The sequence below is a fragment of the Passer domesticus genome, chromosome 2, assembly GCF_036417665.1.
Source record: "Passer domesticus isolate bPasDom1 chromosome 2, bPasDom1.hap1, whole genome shotgun sequence".
Taxonomy (NCBI): domain Eukaryota; kingdom Metazoa; phylum Chordata; class Aves; order Passeriformes; family Passeridae; genus Passer; species Passer domesticus.
The window spans coordinates 109,195,481-109,217,520 of NC_087475.1; the positions used below are offsets into that span (position 1 = coordinate 109,195,481).

At 40.0% G+C, this 22,040-nt stretch overlaps 1 protein-coding gene across 5 annotated transcripts; it reads left to right on the forward strand.

The window, feature by feature from the left end:
* The first annotated feature begins 240 nt into the window (after positions 1–240).
* Positions 241–20,995, forward strand: CD47 (CD47 molecule). Of its 5 annotated transcripts, none has more exons than XR_010356849.1 (12): positions 241–445; positions 3,511–3,861; positions 5,213–5,251; positions 7,415–7,504; positions 9,164–9,265; positions 9,633–9,725; positions 10,243–10,338; positions 11,796–11,888; positions 13,609–13,640; positions 15,835–15,964; positions 16,621–16,648; positions 18,608–20,995. XR_010356849.1 is itself a non-coding variant. In XM_064410596.1 (12 exons), exons 1-11 carry the CDS (start codon positions 400–402, stop codon positions 16,644–16,646), a joined length of 993 nt encoding a protein of 330 aa, XP_064266666.1. In that variant the 5' UTR covers positions 244–399; the 3' UTR covers positions 16,647–16,648; positions 18,608–20,995. The 5 variants fall into 5 exon arrangements, 4 of the variants coding, with proteins under 4 accessions (XP_064266668.1, XP_064266666.1, XP_064266667.1 ...); XM_064410596.1 differs by having other exon boundaries at positions 244–445; positions 15,940–15,964; XM_064410598.1 differs by lacking the exon at positions 15,835–15,964.
* The last annotated feature ends 1,045 nt before the right edge of the window (positions 20,996–22,040 follow it).

Genomic DNA, 22,040 nt, shown 5'->3' on the forward strand with positions numbered 1-22,040 from the left:
CCGGCATCTTCCCCCGGCAGCCATTTTACGCGGCCCCGAGCGCCACGCTGTGCGTGCGGGGAAACGCGACCCACAGCACCGCGGCCCCCGGAACTCAGCCGGGCGTGGGATATACGTCCTGCTAATCGCTTTTAAACGACACGAAACATCACCCCAAACAAGCCTTATCGCAGCCCAACTCCCGCGGGTTGCTGCGGAGCAACCGGGGTGAGGGAGCGGGGGGGGGGAGCGGGGCCGGCCGTGAGGGCGAGCCCGCCCCGCGCGCTCACCCCCGCGCCAGCGCCCGCAGCCAATCAGCGGCTGCGGCGCCCCCCCCTCAGCCCTCCCTGCGCCGCCCGCCCGCTGCGGCGCCGCTCGAGCCGTCGCTGCGCCGGGCCGCGCCGCCGCCGCCGCTCCGCCATGTGGCTGCTGGCCGCCTCCGTGCTGCTCGGCGCCCTGCGCGCAGGTGAGTGCCCGCCGCGCCCGCCCTCCCGCCTTTCTCTCCCCTCTTCGCCCCGGCTAATCTGGCTGCGGCCGCAGCGATCGCCCCGAGGCGCGTCCCGGCGCGAGTAGCGCGCGCGGTGTCTCCGGCGGGGAGCCCGGGGTGTGAGGCGGGTGCGAAGGAAGGGCTGAGCCGCCCCGCGAGCCGCGGGAAGGCGAAGGTCGGGTGGCGGCGGACGGCGGCCGGTCCCGGGGCCAGCGGGGCGGAGCGGCCGCCGCCCGTCCTCCCGCCGCTCGGCGGGGCGACTCGCGGCGCTCCTGCCCGGAATTCCCGGCTCTTCCTGCTGGCTGCCGGCGCGTGTGGGACCGCGGGTCCGCAGCGGTGGATCGCCATCCTTTGGGAAGGAGCGGGGGCACACGCACACAGCACCCGCTGTTTTCCAGCCCCCGCCGCTCCCCGCGTTGTCCCCGGGGCCGGCGGTGGGCTGCTCCCCGCAGAAGTTGCGGGGGAGAGGAGCAGGAGTGTGCCCGGAGCTTGCTCCTCTCCTCCCTGTGCATTAGGGCAGCTCAGCCCCGTGTGCTTTCCCGAAACTGTCACGCTGCTCCCCCCGCTGCACGGGGTCCGGGGTTGGCGGCGTTTCTTGATCTTTAATGATTTGTGCGCCATCGAAGTGCAGCTGACATTGCACAGTCTTAAATTCTTATTTCTCTGCCTTGAGAAGAAACTCGGTGGGGGGACAGGGCTAAAAAAATTCCACCGAGGTGCAGGTGCTGTAGTGTTGTGCTGTCAGTAAGCAACAGATCGAAACGTGCCTGTTTAAACCTCACGTCGAAATCCCAGTCTGTGTTCCGGTGTTAGCAGTGGACTGGCTTAAATGTCAAGTGCCCCAGCGTGGTTTCCATGAGGAGGTGAGAAGGGCCGGCTCCCACCATCAGGTGCAGTGACCGCACTTAACCAGTTTTGCCAACTGTGTGTGGCAGTTCTGAGTTTGCTCTGCATGTGCAGAACCTTTCTGTGGCAGCTTCGCAACTGCAAGTTCTTCAGAAGCCCCCGCGCTGCGTAGTGTGAGGCTCTAAAATTGCCACCTTCATGTGACACCTCTAAGATGATAATCCGTAAGAAAGTTGGAGGCGAAGAGCCCACCCAGTAATCCATTGCCTGCACGATTTGGTAACTGGTGGGAGAGGGTTCTCTTGGCTTCGTCTTGGCACCAGAATTGTTGGGAAGTTGGTAGTGGAAGTACCATCTGCAGGAAGCCGTGGGGCTCCCTTTAGTGGGAGAGCAGCCACACAACCTCCTCCAAATGTGCTGGCTCTGAAAAAGAAGACAAATTCCAACAGTTGTTACCATTATTTAGTGTGAAACAGGTGTGACATTTATTTCACAAAGAACCATTGAAGGTTTTAATTGTGTATGTTTGATTTTTATTAGGGCATAGGTTGAGGTTTGTGTATGGTTTCCCTTTGTTCTGCTTTTGTTGCTTTTATTGGTTAAATGCAACACAATGAGTAAACCAGAGAATACTTCCTTCATTGTGAAGTGCTGTCATGCATAATATATACAGAGCCCGTTTATTTTAAGCTTTTGATATTCAGTAGTAATCCAGGAAATATTGTTAGAATATTAAAGCGATACTTAAAACAGGAGTGGTTTTTTTTTAAATGTGATCTGAGACTCTTGATTTGAGGGAAAAAAAGCCCTAAAGAGCTACTGCGAATAGTGACATAACTATTTTTTTCCTTTTTTTTTTTTCTTTCTCCTCTTGCCCTAATTAAGTTTAGTCATTAAATACATATAATCATTCTGAGCTGGTTTTACACATGTGGGTATAAGTAGTTCCCCTGAAGTCCCTGGAGCTATTCCAGTTTGTATCAGTGCTTACAGTATTAGGGGATTTCATATCCTTCCCCATATTTAGTTTTATCAGGTGGATGTAGTAAAGCATTTTGAATTATTAATGATTCTGGGACTTTGAGGAGCAGTTACTATGAAGAAAGCTATTAAACTTTGTTATGATTTCATACAAACAGAGAAAATAAAATATTCAAACCTTCATGGCTTACAGCCAAGCTAGTTTAATTAACCTATTTTTTTCTGGTTCCTGACGTAATTTATATACTGTTGTTACAATTTTTTATATTCTTAAGAACCAATGAATGAATCTTCATTTCTGATGAAATCTTGGCATTGGGGTGAAGTCTTTCTTGAAACAGTGGCCAGTCAGTGCTACTGTTTTAGAGCTGAGGTGCCGTGTGGGAGGGAGATGGGAAAACCCAGCAGTGGATACAATTGTCCTTTGAGGTGTTTATTTTGCCTTACCTGCATTGAATGTGATTGTTAGAGGCATTAGTCATGGTGATTCGTAGTACAGGTTGGTGATTTTTACAAATTCTCCATTTTCCATTCTGTTGTGTATGCAGTCAAATACTAAGTAGTAATCTTATTAAATATGTGGTATTGTGTGTGCACTTTCTTCACTGGAAAGGAAAAGAGAGAATTTGGAAGAAATTATCTAAACCTATGGGCATTTGGCTCCACCTTCAGAGATAAGAGGGAACAAGTGACAAAGCTTTCTTGACTAAGCTGCCCTGCCTGCCTTTTCTCAGAAGTGAGACTTTCTTCCCGGTGTCCTTAATGAGCTGTAAAGGAAGCTTGGGTGGAGCTGATGCCTGGAGCTCAGTTTATAGATACTTGTGTGATCAGCAGCAAAAAACTGAACATCAGTAGAACAGTTCAAGTCATCTGTATGCTTTGCAGAAACCAGACAGTATTTCTCCTTGTGAAACAGAAACGTCCAAGTAAATAAATGGCAATCAAAATTTTTTAAAAATGTATGATAGGTTATGGTATCTATATATAAAATTAATGTGAGAATGGCTTGTGTTTGTGTAGAATTGTGTAGTAAGTAGAATTATAATAATGCCTTTTTTTTTCATCTTCTCTTGATCCCTTAAAGCATGATTCTCTTTTTGTGGTTTCATGGGAGAGTTTGTTTTGTTTTCCCAATTCACTTGTTGTAATTATTTCTTCTTTGTTTATCAGTATTAAGAAATAATTCTGAATGTGTCAATTTTCATTTTTCTTTATAGGTTCTGCCCAGTTGTCACTTTCTGGAGCAAGTATTGTAGAAAAAAATGACTGTAATGAAACTGTAGTTTTACCTTGTTATGTGACTAATCTAAAGCAGAACAATGAAAATACCATGTTCGTTACCTGGAAAAAGGAAGGAATTACATTTTTTTCTTACCATGGAGGAAACAAGAAATATAATATTGATCCCTCATTTTCATCTGCAAAATTTTTATCCCAACCGGAATTAATCACGGGTGTGGCCTCACTGGTGCTGGAGAGTGCACAAGCAACTGTTGGAAATTACAGCTGTAAAGTAACAGAATCGAACAGAGAAGGAGAAATAAAAATGGAACTTAAAAACAGCTCAGGTGAGTTTCCTGCTATTGTTTCAGAACCTATTGGAACAGGAAAGCAAGCAAAGTGTTAAGGGAAAGAGAAAAATAATGAACATGGTAATGTGTTCCTTTAAAGTGAAATACAAAGCATGCAGCACTCAGGCCTTCTAACTTGTAAGCTAATATAGCTTTTTTAGGTTTAAGTTAGAGGAGAGTGCTTCCATGGGAAAGATCTGAACACATTTTTTCATTCTGTAATAATGTCTAAGCATGATTTAGGTCCCATATAGGAAAAATCTATGCTTTCCCACATCTTTTTGATTATGTAGATGCTGATAGATTCAGCAGTCTCATGTTATTGTGTGACATATTTCTGGTCATCTGCATGATACTGAAATGAATACATCCATCACACTGTCTGCAGAGATCTTTTCTTGGAAGAATTGCTTCTTGCAACCTTTAACTCTGCTGGAAAACTACAGGTAGAACTAATAGAAATTCTCTTTTAAGAGCTCTGAAACTCAGTCTGAAAGTAGGCAGTTTTCTAGGGAGGTTGAAAATGCTACTGCTAGTTGGCAGCTTGTTGTGGTTTTCTAGCATTAAATGTCATGTTCCAAAGATGGTGTTTAAAGTGATGTTAAAATGAATGAGATTCACTAAATGAATTTCTCATCTAGAGAGCTATTTTACTTTATCCTGTCGGGCCCTGCCCACGTTCTCCAGCGCCTCAGCTGTTGGATAATGGGTTCTGCTGTACCTGTGTTATCTCTCCAGTGCTATGCAGATGTGACAGTTTCACTGGACGTAGGTGTGCCCTGTTTATCCCTTTTGCACAGGAGACTTGCCTCTGGAGAGCTGCACAGAAGCACTGAATGTGTTGCATATATGTAGCACACAGAGCCTTACCCATGGACTCCAGAATTTTTTTGGTTTTGCTATTAGTTTTTGCATTTCACAATAAAATATTTGTGAAGCTCAAACAGATGTTGCTTGTGTCCTGCTGTGGGCATTTATGTAATTCTTAGCTGGGTCTAGTTGTTGAGTTTACCATATACCCTGCATAGCAGACACGATCCTGAAATTGAGAAACACACAGCCACTGAAAGGGAAGATGCTAGAATATCATTCTTTTCTTAGAACACTGCAAAAACAAGGAAGAGGTATATACAGTTTGTTTCCTTCCTTCTCTTACAGCTTACTCAGGCTTTTTTGACTGTTCATGCAATTCAGGGTTACTCTCCAGAGGAGGAAGCAAGGCTTGAGAATGTTGGAGAATCAAGTCCCATTTGCAAGTTTTATTTTCTCTGTGTTTATATAATTATGAAATTGGTATAAAGACAACAGAGCAGGAAACTGATATAATTTTTCTAATTTCATTTTCTAGTTGTCAGTTGCGGCGACGAAACACCAGAGGAAAAATGTGGTTAGTGAACAACTCGTAGTTTTGAGGTTGCATTAGGTTTGAGAGTATATGCCAGAAAATGTAAAACTTAGGTTGGAGGGTAAAGAAAAACACAGTCGCTTGCTCTCTCTCTCTCAGTTCTTCTGCACGACTTTCTGTTGCTTGCTCCTCCTCAGTGTTCTAGAGAAACTCTTGAGACAATAAGCTAACCAAAGAAAGTTTAGTGAGTGAGTTTTGAAAAGGATTAGTGGATAATGGAAATCTTGTACCAGTCTTCACTGGGTCATTTCTGAGCAATGAATTCATGCTGTCACTACTAGCATGCTCCAATTGATTCTTTAACAAGATAGTCATACAAGAGCCAGCTATCCTCCATCTCTCTTAAAGAATTCCTGGATTCACCTAGGCAGTGGGTAAGAGTGTGAGCAAGATTTCTGTGCAAGTGCCCTCATCTTTGTGAACAGACACACTTTCCTGATCAGGAGAGTGACTGTCAAGTTTTTCTGTTTCCTTGTCTTTTTCCTCTCTCCATCTCTTTTCTTGCTGCTTTTTCTCTTATCTTCTTTCATTGTCCTTCTTGTTTCTTCTTTTCTTCCTTGCCTTTTTCCTGTTTCCTTTCTCTTCACTCTTCTTTCCCCCCAGTCTGGAAGTCTCTCTTCTTAGCTTGGAACTGACTGCCCTATATTGGCTCTCAAAACACTACTTTATGCCAGGAGTTCAGTTGATTACTATGAAGCACCAGAGTAAGGGAAGATAATTTCCAGGAAAATGCTTTCAGCAGTTCCTCTTCCTTGCATGTTGCATGTGTCTGCAGTATTGCAAGCTCTTCTGTACAGGAAGTTCTTTCAGACTCCAGGACCAGACCACACATGGCTCTGTGTTGCATGCTGAAGCCCCAGCAGATACCAGGCTTCTTGGTTGCTTTCTCTTTGCACTGGATAGTGTCAGCTGGAAATGCTGCAGAGGAAGTGAAGTGGCTCTCAGAGTCTGCTTGCAGTTACTTTCTTCAATTCTCAGCTGCATCAAACAACATCACTGGAATTTATTTTATCTAGGGAGTGGCCGCTGTGCATTACAAGTTACTGTTCAATATTAGTTGCTTTTTCAATATTGTAAATGAAGCAAAAAGCCTTGCTTTAAACAGTTCAATGAAGCAACCTTGTTTTGGTGAGTTAGAAGCAATTTCTCCATTTGCTTGCCTTTAGCTTAATGTTTGCCTTGTGTTTCTGTTGTATGCACTATATCTACTTCTTTGACCTCTTGTGGGAGGAGGGGAGGGAAAGAGGGAAATTTGTGAGCTTAGAAGCTGCCCTCAGGGTATTTAATTGGCATTTAAAATTATGAGGTATTGCTGCCTAATTACATGTTTCTCCATACATAAAAGTTGTATCTGTTGCTCCAGAAAAATGCAACAAATGCATATTAATAGATTAGAAATTTCTTTGGAAGCAAATGTGCAGGCAGAGGAGTGGTGGAAAGTGTGATGTAAGAAATGGAGACTTTGGATTCCACTGAGTGAGCCTAAATGAATATATGAGCAGAGATGCAAGAATTAACTGCATTTTCTAGCTCAGTGGAGATATTTTCAGAATTTTATGTTGGAAGGTGGCTCACAGGGTCTTGGAGCATGACTGACTGAACAGCCTACGGCATCCAAAATGCAGGGGAAAAAAAGTCTAGATGGCTGATGTTGGGAGAACTTAAAATTGTTTCCCTCTCACTTAGGCTAGCTCCTGTATTCCTTATCACACATCTGGATTTCTTCCGGAGTTACTGCCATTGAAAGTAGAATAGAATGGCTGAGAAGGCATCAGATTGGACCTTTCATATCTTCTCTGCTTAGCCTAAATTTTGTTTTTCTGATTTACAGAGATTTTTGTAGTTCCACAAGTTCAGTGGCTTGTAGTGCCAAAAATTAGCACCAGCATATTCTCTGCTCCAGTGGAAGTTAATAATTCCAGTTTGGAAAATACTGGGATGGCTGAATGTACTGAAAAAGTAGGTTGTCACACAGAAAAATATAAAGGCAGAGGACATAGGTTTCTTAGCCTACTATAATTCTTAATGCTGAATTACATATAATATTGGGCAATCTACAGCACAGTCTAAGAGGAATGATAAATACAAAGCAAACAGCCTCTGTTTTTATTCTCTTCCTACTGTTTTTCTTTGTTTATTCCCTAGGATCATGGTTCCTTCTTGTGGAAAGGGCTGTCATCATATCATTGATGTGCTTACTTGTTATTTTATGTGCAGCTCAGTTAAGTGTTATTGGTAAGTATTTACTCTTTAATTCTTTGCAGTTGCTGATTTGTCCTGAAATTACTTCCATGCATAAAGGCATCCATGTAAAATGAAAAGTGGTACTCAGATCTAAAAGATGTGTGGAAATCGTTCCAGATAATACAGAGAGGTGTGGTATGTGTGAAGCTTGTCTTCACAGTTGATTCACCATGACATTATTGAATAATTCAAAAATGTTTCATTATATGTCCATAAAATCAATATGATAGAAGGATGTATCTTCTTAATGTAAATCTTTTCATTAGTCTTTTAGCAGTGGTTTAGTTACAATTTAACACTGATGTCTGTGCATTCGTTACATTTTTTTGGAGGCGGTGCATCAATTCACCACTGACAGACATCCTTAGATGTGCTTTATACATTGTTGTCCAACATCTGTGCAATGCAGAGTGTGCTTTATGTCCTGGTCTTTTAAATGGTGCAATTTATTATCTCAGTCTTTGAGGTTTTTCAGCCTTTTTCAATTTGTAGACTTCTAAAAAATAAGCATAAAAAAGAGAAACATTTCAGCTAAGAGTCAAGTCCATAAGAAATGGAAAGTAAATGCACTCAGAGTGATTTGTAATAATCACATGCATATTCAGCCATCTATGTATAGCTTCCTTTATTACTTTTTCATGAATCTCTGGAAGTTATGTGACTCTTCAAAGGTCCATCCATGGTCCAAGGTTGAAAACTAATACATACTTTTAAAAATTATTTTATCTCTGTATTTCTATATTCCCACTTTTCATATTTTATAATGGTATAGGAACCTCTGATATGTTCAGGACTTGTTATTGCCCTGCATTCATAGCAGAACTTCCAGTTTTTTTAGGAAAATTATTTCATGGAGAGCACTGTCATTTTATAGCAGTAATTTTAGTGTGCTTGGATGTTTTTGCATCTGGGCAATTCATTGAAAGGTCTTGGCCTCTCTGGGGAAATGAGGTGTCCTATCCCGAACTTAATAAATATGGGTGTACTTATTGTTTGTTGGGATTTTTTTGTGTTGGTGCATTTTTTTCCTTTATATTTTACTCTTTTAGATAACCTGGGAATCCACCAATGATACTTTATGCCTTTAAATAGGTTGTTAAATTTGGCACGATTTTTCTGTGTACTATTTGGAAATGTTTGTTTTCTTGGTTTTGTGTGTTGGGGGCTGTTGTATGGGTTTGTTTGATGTGGGTTTTTGGGACTTTAGTTTACAGAATTGGCTTTTAGGATTTAAGTTCCTTTGGGGACAGAAGTGATGTGATGTGTCTGAGCTCACAGAGTGTCATAAAGAAGAGAATGAAAGCTGGAATTTCTAAATCCCTGTCTTGACACTCACCTGAGTAAGAAATTTACTATAACATTTGAATTAACCTGTACCATGTCCCAGAGTTACTCTGATAACATATCAGCTGAATTGCATGAAAGGAGAAAGTAAGAATTTGACTGAAACCCTGATGCCAGGTGTCATTTTTCTGAGTAAGCCATATTAACCATATCAATCAATAGAAACAAATTAAATCTTGGGAGTGGATATAGTTTTAAATTTTAGGAGTTTGAGTTTCTTTATTTAGGAATAGTCCAAGTCATAAATCTGTGTATTTCAGTGAGAGAATCTGTGTGTCTGATTGTTTTCCTCTCTGTTTCTTTAAGGATTAAAATATGAAATTGAATCTCAGAGGAAAGTGTGCATTATTGTAGCACTTGTCATCTTTGCAGTTGTAGCTGGTGTAGGTGCAGCTCTTTTTATCCAAGGTAAGTGATTAAAATTGCTCTCAATTTAAGGGAATAAGAGCAGAAAAGAATATCTTAAATTCTGTAGTATGAAAGTTTGTACCACCTATTAATTGTGATCTACTAATTTTTAAATAAAAAGAATATGCAGACTACAGCAGAAACAGCACTGGAGTTGTCAGGCCCTCAAGTGATCATAGGAAGATACTGACTCAAAAATTCTGTATATTTTCTATCCTGCTGCCTTGGGTGAATATTAGGGACTAGAGAGTGAATTCTGGTTCCTTCAGTGGGAAATTCGGTGATGCCAATGATTTATGTTTGTTGCTTTATGTGTTAATCCAGTTAACAGTTTTGGTTTTACTGATTCCCACATAAATGTTTGCAGATGGATATACTGTACAGAATCAGGCTGGTCTTGGCCTAATTGTAATCCCTGCTGTGATTTTGGTACCTCTTCAGTACGTCATGTTTGGAATTGGTGAGTATTTCTTTACTCACTAACACTTGGATTGAAGCAAACTGAGCTACTCCCATAATCCACAAAATATTCTAATTTTTATAAACAGATGCTACAATAGCATCCTGGGTTCATCACATTTATAGTATCTTGAAACAAAATGTTTAGCCTGTGTTTGTTGGGCTGAGTTGCTTCACAGAAGTAGGAGTTACCTGCTTAAACAGTGAGATTTAGGGTAGCACATCTGAGTGATTTCTGCTCACCCTTCCTGGGTTTAGGGAGTGGGTTGAATAATTAGCTCTGAGAATGGTTTCCATTTTTTTCTAATTGTGGTTTGTTTGTAATGTTATTTTTATATATATAATTGTATGTTTGTGTGTACATACAGGAGCCTTGACTTGCAGTGACTTGTAGGTTTCTTACCACACTGGTTGGCTGAGCTTAGAATTTAGGAGAATCTGATGTCTAGCTTTATGCAATTATCTGTATTTTACATCTCTGTAGTTAAATTTTTTAATTTTGTTTCTTTTTTCCCCAGTTTTTGACAGTCTACTGCAGGCAACATTGGCTCTGATAGGTTTGAAACTTCTTGGGTTTATAATTGCTGTGGTTGGTTTTGCACTGTGTGTTCCAGGTAAGCAGTTAAGTCTTCTGTGAAAGCGTGCCTTTTGTCTACACCTGGTGTTTGTTGATTTCTAACACTAAAACTGTGAAAATGGCTTTCACTCCATGGAATGTTAGCTAGTACTCCTGTAAATGCAGTTTAGGACTACTGTGCTAATACTTTTATCTGGTGAATAACAATAATAGTCACCCAAAATCAACACTAGCATGCAAAATTAAAACATGCAAAACATGCAACACTAACATGCAAATTTTTTTTTTTAAGCAGATGCTCACAGAATGCAGTCATGAAACTGATGTATGTAATACTTTAGGCTATTCTTACTGAGGCCTAGGGTATTTAGAAATTAAACAATAATAATTTTTGCATGTTAAGTAATTAAATCAGAAATTCCTTGCTACACTGAGTCCATTAATATTTCAATGAATACCATTAAAACACATTAAGAAGATAAATGTAGAAACAGTAAACTTGGATTTGTTCTAGGGCTGTTGTAAGTGTGGTTGTGGCTGACGCTGTTTCATCACTGAAAAACTGTCACTTCACTATGGTGAAGGAACTGCAGCTAACCACCACACACAGTGATATCCCTTGTCCCTGCCCCTGGCCTCCCTTTGTCCCCTCCCTGCCTTCCCCCGTGCCACCAGAGAACCCCGCAGCAGAGAAAAGGGTCAATTTAGGACTAGCTGTCCTTGGCACTATATTAAATAGGAGAATGCATATTTGTGTTCCTTGTAGGCTCTTTATGTTCCTGTTTTATTGTTTTGTGCAGATACTCTTCATTTTAGTCATTGATTTGTTTGGGGATTTAAGACCTATGTCTCCTTGAAGTGGTTTCTAAAGATTTGTCTAATCTGGGTGAAATGACAGCCCTTTCAGTGGAGTTGTGATTTGAATTTTATGCTTATTGTTTAGTATTTACAGAAGTATTTGTAAGTTCTGCAAGTTGTAATAGTAAAATAAACTGATGAGAGATTTCTGGTAAAGCATTAATACAAGGGGTTTTTGAGGATGTTTTATAATGCTTGTAAATGCAAAGTGTGCCTAGTTTTTTTCAGGGTGTTCTTCTCCAATACATACCTTGTAATGTTACCTGTATCTCTGGGGGTTCAGCTTAGTGACCCTGAACTGTCAGAAGAAACAGCTCGTCCTGGGTTAAGCTGACAGATAATTGTAATAACAACAGTATTGTATTCTTTCATGGAATACAATTACAGGCCAAAACAGTTGGGATTGAAGATGTATCAGCTAAGCAGGATAAATCAGTAAATGCTTCTGTATCATTAAATAATGTATACAAAAAAAGAAATATGCAGGAGTAGTTCTGGGATAGCTTTGAAAGTGAAATTAAACATGCCTGTCTTTGTCAGGTATATTTATTTTACTAAGCAGTTATATATGAAGATAGGATTTTGTGCTTTTTTTTTGTGTCAGTTGACACAGTTCTTTTATTGTGTTTTTCCCAGCCTGTCCTCCATTACATGGGTCTGTTCTGATTGCTGGCTTAGCTATTATGGCTATTGCAAGTTTGCTTAGTCTGGCTTACGTGTTTATTATGGGTAAGTAGCACCTAATATTCTGCATTATTTTCCTTTCGAATAGACATAATTTATCTGAGCACAAGGTGTGATTTCACAGTTACATAGTTCTAAAAATTACTGAAAAGTTGTCTGGTATGTGTTGGCTTTGTTTCATAGAGTATGTGGGGAATCTTGAGTTAAGAAATCCACAGTTTATCATCATAAACTGTTTCAAGATGAACACAGCCAGGTTTCTTAAGTAAGAATGTTTCTGTTGTAGGAGGGATGTTGGTGTTTAAGTTCTCAATTTACACAGTTGGCCAGCTGGATCTTAGAATGAAGAGAGCAAAAGGGTGTAAAGGATTCTGTAGAGTGGGTTGTGGGATGGTGGTGACAAAAGCTTATCAAAACATGGATTTAAAGAAGCAAAAATCTGCCTACTGATTTGCACTAGTTAGAAGTAGGTTAAAAGAAGAGCAATTTGAATGCACACCTTTCATTTTCGTGAACCCTGGTTTTCCTCCTGCTTAATTTTAAAACCCAGGATAAAAGAATAGCAAGGCATCGTTTCAGAAACTGATCTGTTCATCAGATCTCAAAAAGATGAGAGATTTAAAGATGTGCTAAACAAGCAAAACGCAGCAATGCTGGGTGATTGGAATGCTTGCACACCTCAGCATAACATTGCATGGACTCTACAGCTTGGATTAGAGTGGCTTTGGTTTCAAGCTGTGCACAGGCTCTTCAAACACCTTGTTGTTGTCCACCTTCTGTGGACACAGAACTGTACAATTGAGGATATGGTGCTTCCAGACTCAAGCTGCTGAAGTGAGTGCACTCACAAGTCTGCACTGAGCCATGCCAGTCTCCCGGGTTAATGTATGCACACCATGTGTGGGCATGGCCAGAAAAAGACCCTGAGACAGGGGGAATTTCCAGTAGAGCAGAAATTAAGGCAGAATGCCTAATATTTGATGTCCAAGACAAATGAAGATGAGTCAAAAATATGGCAGATGTGAATCAAGCCTTTTAATAACAACAATAAATTTATATTTTATTGACTTTGGTTTACTTCTGTATGCTTGTATAGTATTCAATGCTGTGTGCTCATGGTCTGCATAAATGTTGCATTTCTGGTTTGGTTGTGCTGGCTGAAGAAGTCAAATGTGACTGTTGGGGTAGATTCTAGCATGCCAAAATAAGCACAATGAATAGTGAGTAACCTAATTCACCTTTAGAGCTGAGTGCACGAGTGGGGCAATTCACACGCTGTGTGTGATAAGATTATTTGGTTCCTAAACAGAAGAGTGCTTAGAAGGCTCTAAGATTTCCAGATCATAGAATTAAGTATCTTTGGACAGGGGAAGCTGCAATTCTGTGTGTTACAACTCTGTTGCAAGCCTTATCAGTAGACAATACCTTTTCCAAGGTAACAAGAGACAAGAGGAGAGGAAATTGCCTCAAGTTTTGCTGGGGAAGGTTTAGATTAGACATTAGGAAATTTTTTTTCTCTGAAAGGGTGGTCAAAGATTGAAACAGGCTGCCTAGGATGTGATGAAATCATGATCACTGGAAGTGATGTTTAACCTCTTTGGGACATGGGTTAGTGGTGGTGCTTGGGTTGGGCTTGCTGGTTGCTTGGGCATGATGTTCTGGGAGGTATTCTCCAACCTTAACAATTCTATGTTTCTATGTTGTTATTTGGTTGATTGTGACAGTTATTAATCTGCTTGGTCACTTTTTTTTGTAATTATTTTAGGTTCCAGAATGAAAGATCATCCTCGTCCGGGGGTAAGCTTAAAATTAATAAATTTGGGGTGACTAGATGGCTCAGGGGATTGTAGTGAGATACTGAACCTTTCTTCACTAGTTCGAATTCAGACCAGGTTGGTAGCAAGCAACAGTTCTGGCTGTGTAACAGATGTCTAATGTTGAGTGAGTTGGTGGTCTCTATTGTCCCTATTGAGTGTGTCTGTAGTAGTGTAATTGCCACCCTGACATAGGGCTACTCTGACTGTTGTGCCCAAGTGGAGTTTCCATTGCTGTCTCTGAAAAGTGGTGGTAGTTTGGCATTCTTTTACAATGCACTCTTCCACCTGAATATTTAAAAGCCATTTTTCTCACCTTATTTAAAAGCTTTTTCATTAAAGTGAGTGTAAAACATCCAGGTGGCCTGTAAGAAAGACTTAAAGGTTTTTTCCTGTGGTCTTGTACACCAGAACGCTTTGGTATTCTGTTCAGTTCCTGGCTACACAGATGGCATACCTTGAGCTTTTTTCTGATTTTCCTATAATGCCCCATAATTTGATGAGACCTTCTGAAAAGAAAGTGCCTGTCTTTAGGTAACACAGAACAAATTGAAAAATACCTTGTTTTTTTTTTTTTTAAGAAGGCTTTCAGTTGGTAGTTTTGAATTGCAGAATAATAATTTCCAAAATAATTTTCACAGACTTACACAGTGCTTTTGAGTGAATGTGAACTGCCTGATTTCTGGTGTTTTTCAGAAGTAAGGAAAGAGGCACAGCTGTAGAATACCAGTAAAACTTCTTGCAGCAGGGGAATCTGGCAAATACTAACTCATCCCACCTCCTGGATGCCAGCCATCATTTTAGACACATTTTCAGGTCTCTAGTCTAGAGCTTGAGACCCAGCTGTTGAAGGAAGATGGTTTCTAACAGTGAGAGCTAACTGCAGTTAGGACAAGAGATTTCTGGGTTTTTTTTTATTTTTTTATTTCCTTTGCTTTTGTTCATCCATTTTCATTGTAAGGAATAGTATTTCAGAGGATTAGCCTTTTTTAATGGAAGGGATATAAGTGCACAGAGTTTTAAAAAAATGGAAGGAAAAGAGGTTAAGAGATGTTATAAAAATGAGCTGAGAAGTGAATTGAAGGTATGCTTCATTCAAAATGAAATCTTGCCTTTATCTAACATCCTTGTGCTTCCTTGTAGAATGGAAGTAAACAGGGCAAGAGAGAGTGGGTTTTTTTTTCCTTAATTTAGTTTTGGTTGTAAATAAACTTTGAACTAGAAACCTGCATGCAAAATAGCATGCTTTGATGGGAACTCTGTTCTCTTTATGACCTGCTCTCTTTACAAGGGGGTCTTCCATGTCAGCAAGGAATTGAGAAATAAATAGCCACAGCAAGACAGGAATGAACATCATGTTACTCTCTGAATTGGGGACAGGAATGAAATCAAAAGAAGTTTTTAAAACTTAGAGGTTATTGGAAACCTCAGCTAGTACAAATATGCTCTTTGCAGCTGCAGATAGCTGAGGGCTAGATACAAAGGAATTCAAGTGATATAATTTGTTTTTGTGAACTTAGGGCTGGGGAAAGACCTGGTGGAAACTGGAGTGTGTTAACATGCTGCTTGTTTCCATCAAGGGCTCTTCAGCCTATATTGCTGTGCTTTGAGGCAGTAAATAGGTGTGAAGTATTTTGAGAATACACTTTGATTCTGTGTCATCTAATGATTATGGAAAACTTAATATTGGTGAAGGGCATAATTTTGACACTGGGGCACACTTAAACAATTATTGTTGAGATTTTCCTGAGTCGAAGGGTGAAAATGTGTGTTTTTGAAATCTGCCATCTTAACCAAGTACTGATTTTTTTTTTTAGCATTTCTGTAGGTTGCATGTGTTGTTTCTGATGATTGTCTACCAGACTAAATGCACAACTGTCATGTATTTCTTTCTGAGGAGATTCCACTTGATTTGCTTGGCTACTAATTTTCTTTTCTTTTTTAGTCCTGCTGCTTTGTTACTAACCATTGATCAAATGACAGAAATGATCAGTTAGGTTTTAGAGCTTAAAAGTAGTATCTGCATGGCTTCCGCTGCCACCTAGGGGTATTTCATCTGGGTAAACGTCACAGTAAGGGAAAACTACTTGGAGAATGCAGCTATTGACTGATAAAATTTTTTTTCCAGACCTTTAGTCATTAATTTGATTAACATTAAGCTTTCTTCATTTTTGTAGAATCACTACTTACTGTATATGTCAATTAGAGTAATTTAACTGTGGCCAGCCAGAAGTAAACATGAAGGCTTTTTATACATATATATATTTTTAAATGTTTTGCAGAAAGCTGTAGAAGAACCACTAAATGGTAGGTGATATTCAAGGTTTATCTTCTCATTAAGGGATTAATTATGGATAAAGATGGTTCTAGTTCCCACTACCACAACACTAAGATGGCAGATCAGTGTGGCAACTTACGTGGCTCTGTGAGTCAGTAAGAGTTTGATTTCTCAATAAAATGTTGCCTGCAGCTCCAGACTCCCTGTTTTATGCCACTGTGCTTGCTAGCCAGAGGCACTGTTTGACTGTTTTAGGACAAATCTAGTATCTCACGATACTATGTCCATGCTCTTCGCTTTGCAAAATGTCCGGCTTTTAAGGGAAGAAGAGGGACTTGTATTGAAAATTGATGTTAATTCATAAAGATTTATTTGGGTGAAATACTTAATGAACATCGTACATCAAATCCTATCTTTGCCACTCTATCCTTACCACTCTATTTGCATATTTCCTTGGGTTGGGGAAACTCTCATGGTGTTGAGAGACTGATAGCACTTAAGGTGAGGGAAATTTACAGTGAAAAAGGGATTACTTTAATTTTTTTTTTTTGCTGTTATATTCACTAATTGGCATGCTCAGTAGTGGCAAGTTCTAACCTGAATTTTGGAACTAACCTGAATATTAACCTGTGAAGCATTTATTTCTGTTTCACTCTTTACTAATCCATCTTCTTGATTTTTAAAGATGCAAAAGGAGTGATGTTAGAATGATGGTAAGTCTAACAGATGCTTGTTTTAATGACTGAGCATTTGAGGGTTTTGATGTTTAGAGTAACCCAGTACTGATTCAATGAAACTTGAAGGACAGGTTTCAGGGCAGGTGTTGTTCTTATTCAAATTGTATTTAATTGAAAAGAAAGAATAGGGGAAGAATGTGTATTCAGACAGTGAGGAGGATGAGTCAGTGAGAGAACTGTGCAATAGTGTATTTCTGATCAAATGTGGAAAGGCAAATAGCTTATGTTTCCTTTTCGCTCATGTAGTATTTAAGATGTATGGAATGTTTCCTTGGTGGTGGGTTGTTCTATTTGGGTGTGGGGTGGTTTTGTTTTTGGGATGGGGTTTTTTGTTTGTTTGTTTTGTTTTATTGTTGTTGATATAACTAAGCTTTCGCTCTGCATTTAATGAGTGATCTCCAATGGAAATTGACAGGAAAGTGGTTTAACTTTCACTCCCTCTCCCCTTCTTTAGGTGTTACTTGAATTCTCTGGGTTTTGTTAGATTGTATCCCAATCAGATTTCACTCAGTTTATTATTTTTGAGATTGCTCTCATTGAAGAGCTTAAATTTTAGGCTAGATGATAAGTTTTGAAAATGAAAACAGTGCTATTGAGTCTTTGCTATTCAGTAGCTGTACTTTTCATGGGAATAGGATAAAAAAGCACTTGTTGATGCTGTTGTTACTTAGGTTTCTTCCTGAATACTGAGCAAGTTTGTCATGAGGTATGACTAGACCCTTAGCCTAGTCTTCCTGCATTCAATTACAACATTTTGCTACGTGGGAGGAATCACTCCAAATCTCTTAGCTCACTTGAAATACTTCTATATCATGCCATTTCTAGGAGGCATGAATTGACAACAAGCAAATAAATGAGGTACTAGTTAGCTCTAATTGGAAAAAGGTGTACGAGTTTTAAAAACAGGTTTCCTTACAAATACCATGTGCTGTTTGATTTCTGTTTCTTATGACTGCTACATTTGGTTCATCCAAATATCCCATATAATTATTTTCTAAACCAATAAGAATACAAGCACTTCTACATTACACAGGACAAGTGCATTGGTGTCTCATAAACAGATTGGTGAATGTATACCAGGTAGTAAATCTGAACTGGCTGGAGGGGATGGCAGGGCAAGAACTGGCCACTGCTTATTCTTGACACAGTTGAGACCAGGAAACAAGTAGATATTTGCCAGTCCATTGCATCAGAGCAGACCAGAAGGGAGATCAGGATGGGTTCTCTGCAGTTACCTCATCCTGCTGAAGAACAAGGCAAAATTTTGCTTGGAGATCAGTTTTAAATAAGTTGCCTGTTTTTTTCTTGGGTTTCATTTAGGTTATGTAAACCTACCCTCTAGTACTGAGGTGGAGCTTCCAAAAGCACAGAAATTGTCAACTACCTATTTAATTTTAGGGTAGAGGTAGAAGACTGTTTTTTTCTGCTCTGAAAGATGGCTGCTAACCAGTGACAGAAGGTTTTACAGATGGAAAGCAAATGCTCTGACTCACATGCTGGAGGCAGTAACCTGTTGAGCTTTACCTGCTTCTATGTTAACCTTCCCTGGAAAATTCACACACAGACTGAAGCAGGGATGAATCAGATGCTGAAGCTGACCAGCTTACAAAATAGCATGTGAAAGTAAACTGGCATTAGAATATCTGGACAGGGTGGGTTAGACAGCTGAGCCTGTGAGCCACTTCAGCTTACTCAAATTCACAGGTGAAAGCTCCAAGACAGTGTCCACCTTTCTTTTGTGGAGAGGCTGAAACATCACTTGATATTAGTAACATCTTTTTCCACTATTTGAATGCTAAATGTGCTTTCAGTTTGAAATGGGGAAAAAAAAAAATCTCTAAGTTGTGACTTGCATAGGCAAAGTTGCTGTTCAAAAACAAAACATTGCTGTTCTTCCCAAACAATATTTCTTTTTCTTTCTTTTTAAATTCCCAGAACTGCAGAGTTATGTGATGCGTATATAAAAAGTACACCGTTGTTGATACACCGTGGCCTCGAAGATGCACTACTCATCGAGAAGAAATTCAGGACTCTAGTTGTTTTGCATGTGTGGCAAAAGTGCTTTTGATATAAATGACATTATTTTATAGTCACAGCAGCTGTAGCAAGGAACATGTGTGTTTGCCCACATGTGATCTTTATTTTGTTTTGTTATGGTGTATACGGGATGGTTGAGGGTGAGAATATAAAAAGCATTATTTGCCCAGTACAGAGTCTCCCTGCAGTAATCCTTAGTGGTATTATTTTTAAAAACTATCATTAGTCACTGCTTTGATAATGGGCCTGCTGAGCCCAGAGATTGCAATACCATTTAGACTATTGTTTTCTTTATTTGTGTGCATGGACAAAGTATGGTTTATGTGTATGATACAAGCAGGAAGTAGAGATTGTACAAATACATATTTTCTGACATTCAGCAAATTTTTATTAAAGAAATACAAAGTTACACACAAAGTTGCATAAGTACAAAGTTCACTCCCAGCTCTCCTGAAATTATTAACTAAGTTCTGATTCCACAAGATGTTAGTATTCCTCTCTGTGGACAGTAGTCATGTGTGCTCTGGTGGCTGATATTTTTGTCCAGTGAGAGGGCTCTCCGTGCCTCCTCTGTATCCTTTGATGAGAAACTGCTCAGCTGTTGGAGCCTAATTCAGCACTGGAATTACAGAGCACAGGAGCTGGTAATCTTAATGCTGAATGTGGTTCTTGTTGTGTTCATGTTGTGCAGTGTGTGGAATTGGAAACAATTTCAGGCTTTCTTAACTCAGTGAATTTGTGAAAGTCGTGGATGCTTCATAAAAATAGGAGTTTCCTATTTAGTATATTTTTTACAGTTTAAAACCTTCTTTTCTTGAATGGAAAAGAGCGATATAATTTCTGGCCCAGGTTTGTGTTGCTACCATTACATCACAAATACATAAAATAAAAAGTAGGAGGAGCTGATGAGGAGTGAGGAAGCTCAGTTTCTGTATATATCTAATGATGATGTGGTTAAAAATCAGTTTACTAGGACTTGCACATTCCATGAGATTCTATGTTTTACAGCTAAGTTCTACAGCTATTTTGAGAGTTGTTCCAATATAGTTAGCTGCTCTTGGACTTTGTGTATGCTTTGTAGAAATCTTGACACTGTTTCCTGTTTGTACTAAGGTACTGTATTTCAAAGGCACACACGGTTTTCTCCTTCTAACAATTTAAAACTTGGGCAGTTTTGGAAAGCTGTTGCCAAAGTCACGTAATAAAATCCATGTTTTTAAAGATCCTGAGTAATTTGGCAGTTCTCAGAATTGAATGTTACAAACCAAGGTTCATATCCATGTTGTGGGTGCATGTCACAGGGATTTGAGTCTCTGCACATTGAACTCCCAAGTCGCATTAAGAATTCAACAAAGCAAAATTGAGGTGTCTGATTTTACAGTAGGTGCTGCCAGAATCGTCCCTCTTGCCAAGGCTGCAGGACTGAGCCATTTAAAGCAAGCTATGGGCCAGCCCTCACTGGGATCAGTGGAACTGGACACAGGGAAGAGGGTCACACATGTGATAAAATATGGGAGAATCATATATGGCTCATATTTACTGTCCTACTTTGCCAGTGGGAGTATTCATGGAAGGTTTGAGCTCTTACAGATGAATCTTTTGGTGCAGGTTTTTCCATAATCTCAGTGATACCTAACTAAAGATGGGAGATGGGTCTCCGTTACAATAAAAATTTTTCTAATTTAGTACTGTGCAGTGCTCCCTGTTCATAACTAGTGATTCCCTCTGGTAAGTTGAAAGTCTTAGCAGCAGAGGAATAAAAAACCAAATCAACTGGAATTCTTTTGAGGTATTCTGCCTTATAAAAACAATTATGTATAATAGCTTTATGTTAATTTCTGTAAAGCAAACTGCAGCAGAACCCCTCTGTGTCACTGTGGGATCAGGCCGAGTTGTTCCTAGGAATTGTCAAAACCTGAGGAGCTCAGTGGCTGGCTATGGGCTGCAGAGTTGTGGTCCCAGAAATGGGAGAAACCCACCATCCTGTTGCATTAAGGGCTGGATTTCTTGTAGGTGGGAATTGAAAAGTGAGTGTTCAAAAAGTCATTGGTACACCCAGCCAGCCCTTTCCCACCAGTAATTTAAACCAAAGTTGTTCATAACTCTTATGTTTTCATTTGTGTGTGTATATATGTGTGTATATATAAATATATAGACATTTTAAATATCTATAAATCTATAGTCTTTACCCAAGAAACTGTTTTTATTTATGAAACATGAAACGATTTTGTAAATATTGTGCTAATATACTTAAAAATAAAGTCATTTTAAGTTGTTTTTGCAGGAGATTTTCTTGTTGCTAGCACATTAAACTTCTATAGCTGCTTCCATCAATTCATAGTCATAGCTGCTCTTCTCCCTGCCTTTATGTATTACTTACTGGATCTACAGGAATGTTCTCAGGGTTACATAGGCTGCTGCAGATGATTTTGGGTGTGTTTCTCATTAGAAAGGTCATCCAGATGGTGAAGTGAGTGTGTAGGCTGCCTTGTAATAACTTCAGTTGTGCTCTCCAACATCACCCATCAAGTGTTGTCGCCCGAGTGCGCTGTGGGAGGAAATGGGAGTAACAAGGTGGTGCTGCTGCCACTGTAACTTCAGAAACAGCAGCACAGCACCTCTGTCCATCCGTCTTTGCAGCCCTGCAGTGGTATTTCTATGAGAAGAGGATCCCTTGTGTTACTGCTGAAGCACTGCTGGGTGAGTTCTGGATTTCCTGAAGTTGTCTTTCATGTTCATTTGACTGTGGAGAGAGGAGCTGCAAGTCGTGCCTGGTAGGCTTTCCACTCACACATCCTCTTCAGTGCAGCTGAGCTGATGGGAACAGTGGAAATTATTGGCAGTTCCCTTGTTTGTTCAAGGTGACTTTTAACTGTGGCTGTTGAACTTCACTGTCTCTGCAGAAATGTTCTGTGACTTCTCTAGACACACTTGCCTCTCTAAAGGAGCCATGAACCATGAATTTGAGCTATTTAAACAGAATTTTAACAGTTTTAGAATTTTCTGTGCAGGGACCCAACTGCAGGGTGAACTGCAAGCTCAGGAATACTGGTCTCAGGAAAACTGCATGCTTGAGCTTCAGGGTGAGGGAAATTGTGCTAATCTAAATGTATGTGACTGGAGAATATCTCAACACAGTACTATCAGTGATGCCCAGTACCTGTGATCCAGACTGCTCCAGTCAGTTCAACTAGGAAAACGAACCCAAACCTGAACTTCCAGTCCGGAAGCCTTCTGAAAGCGCTTGGTCAGAGCTGTGTAATTCAGCAGTTTCTACTGAGTTACCTGCCTGAGAGTAGAAGTGGGCAGCCTCTGGTTCATTTCCACTTTG

Bases quoted from the DNA above. Each gene is read 5' to 3' on its own strand.
- CD47 (XM_064410596.1), top strand. From the start codon at position 400: ATGTGGCTGCTGGCCGCCTCCGTGCTGCTCGGCGCCCTGCGCGCAG. The intron at 3,862-5,212 runs GTGAGTTTCCTG...TTCATTTTCTAG, and splicing joins GGAACTTAAAAACAGCTCAG to TTGTCAGTTGCGGCGACGAA. The intron at 10,339-11,795 runs GTAAGCAGTTAA...TGTTTTTCCCAG, and splicing joins TTTTGCACTGTGTGTTCCAG to CCTGTCCTCCATTACATGGG.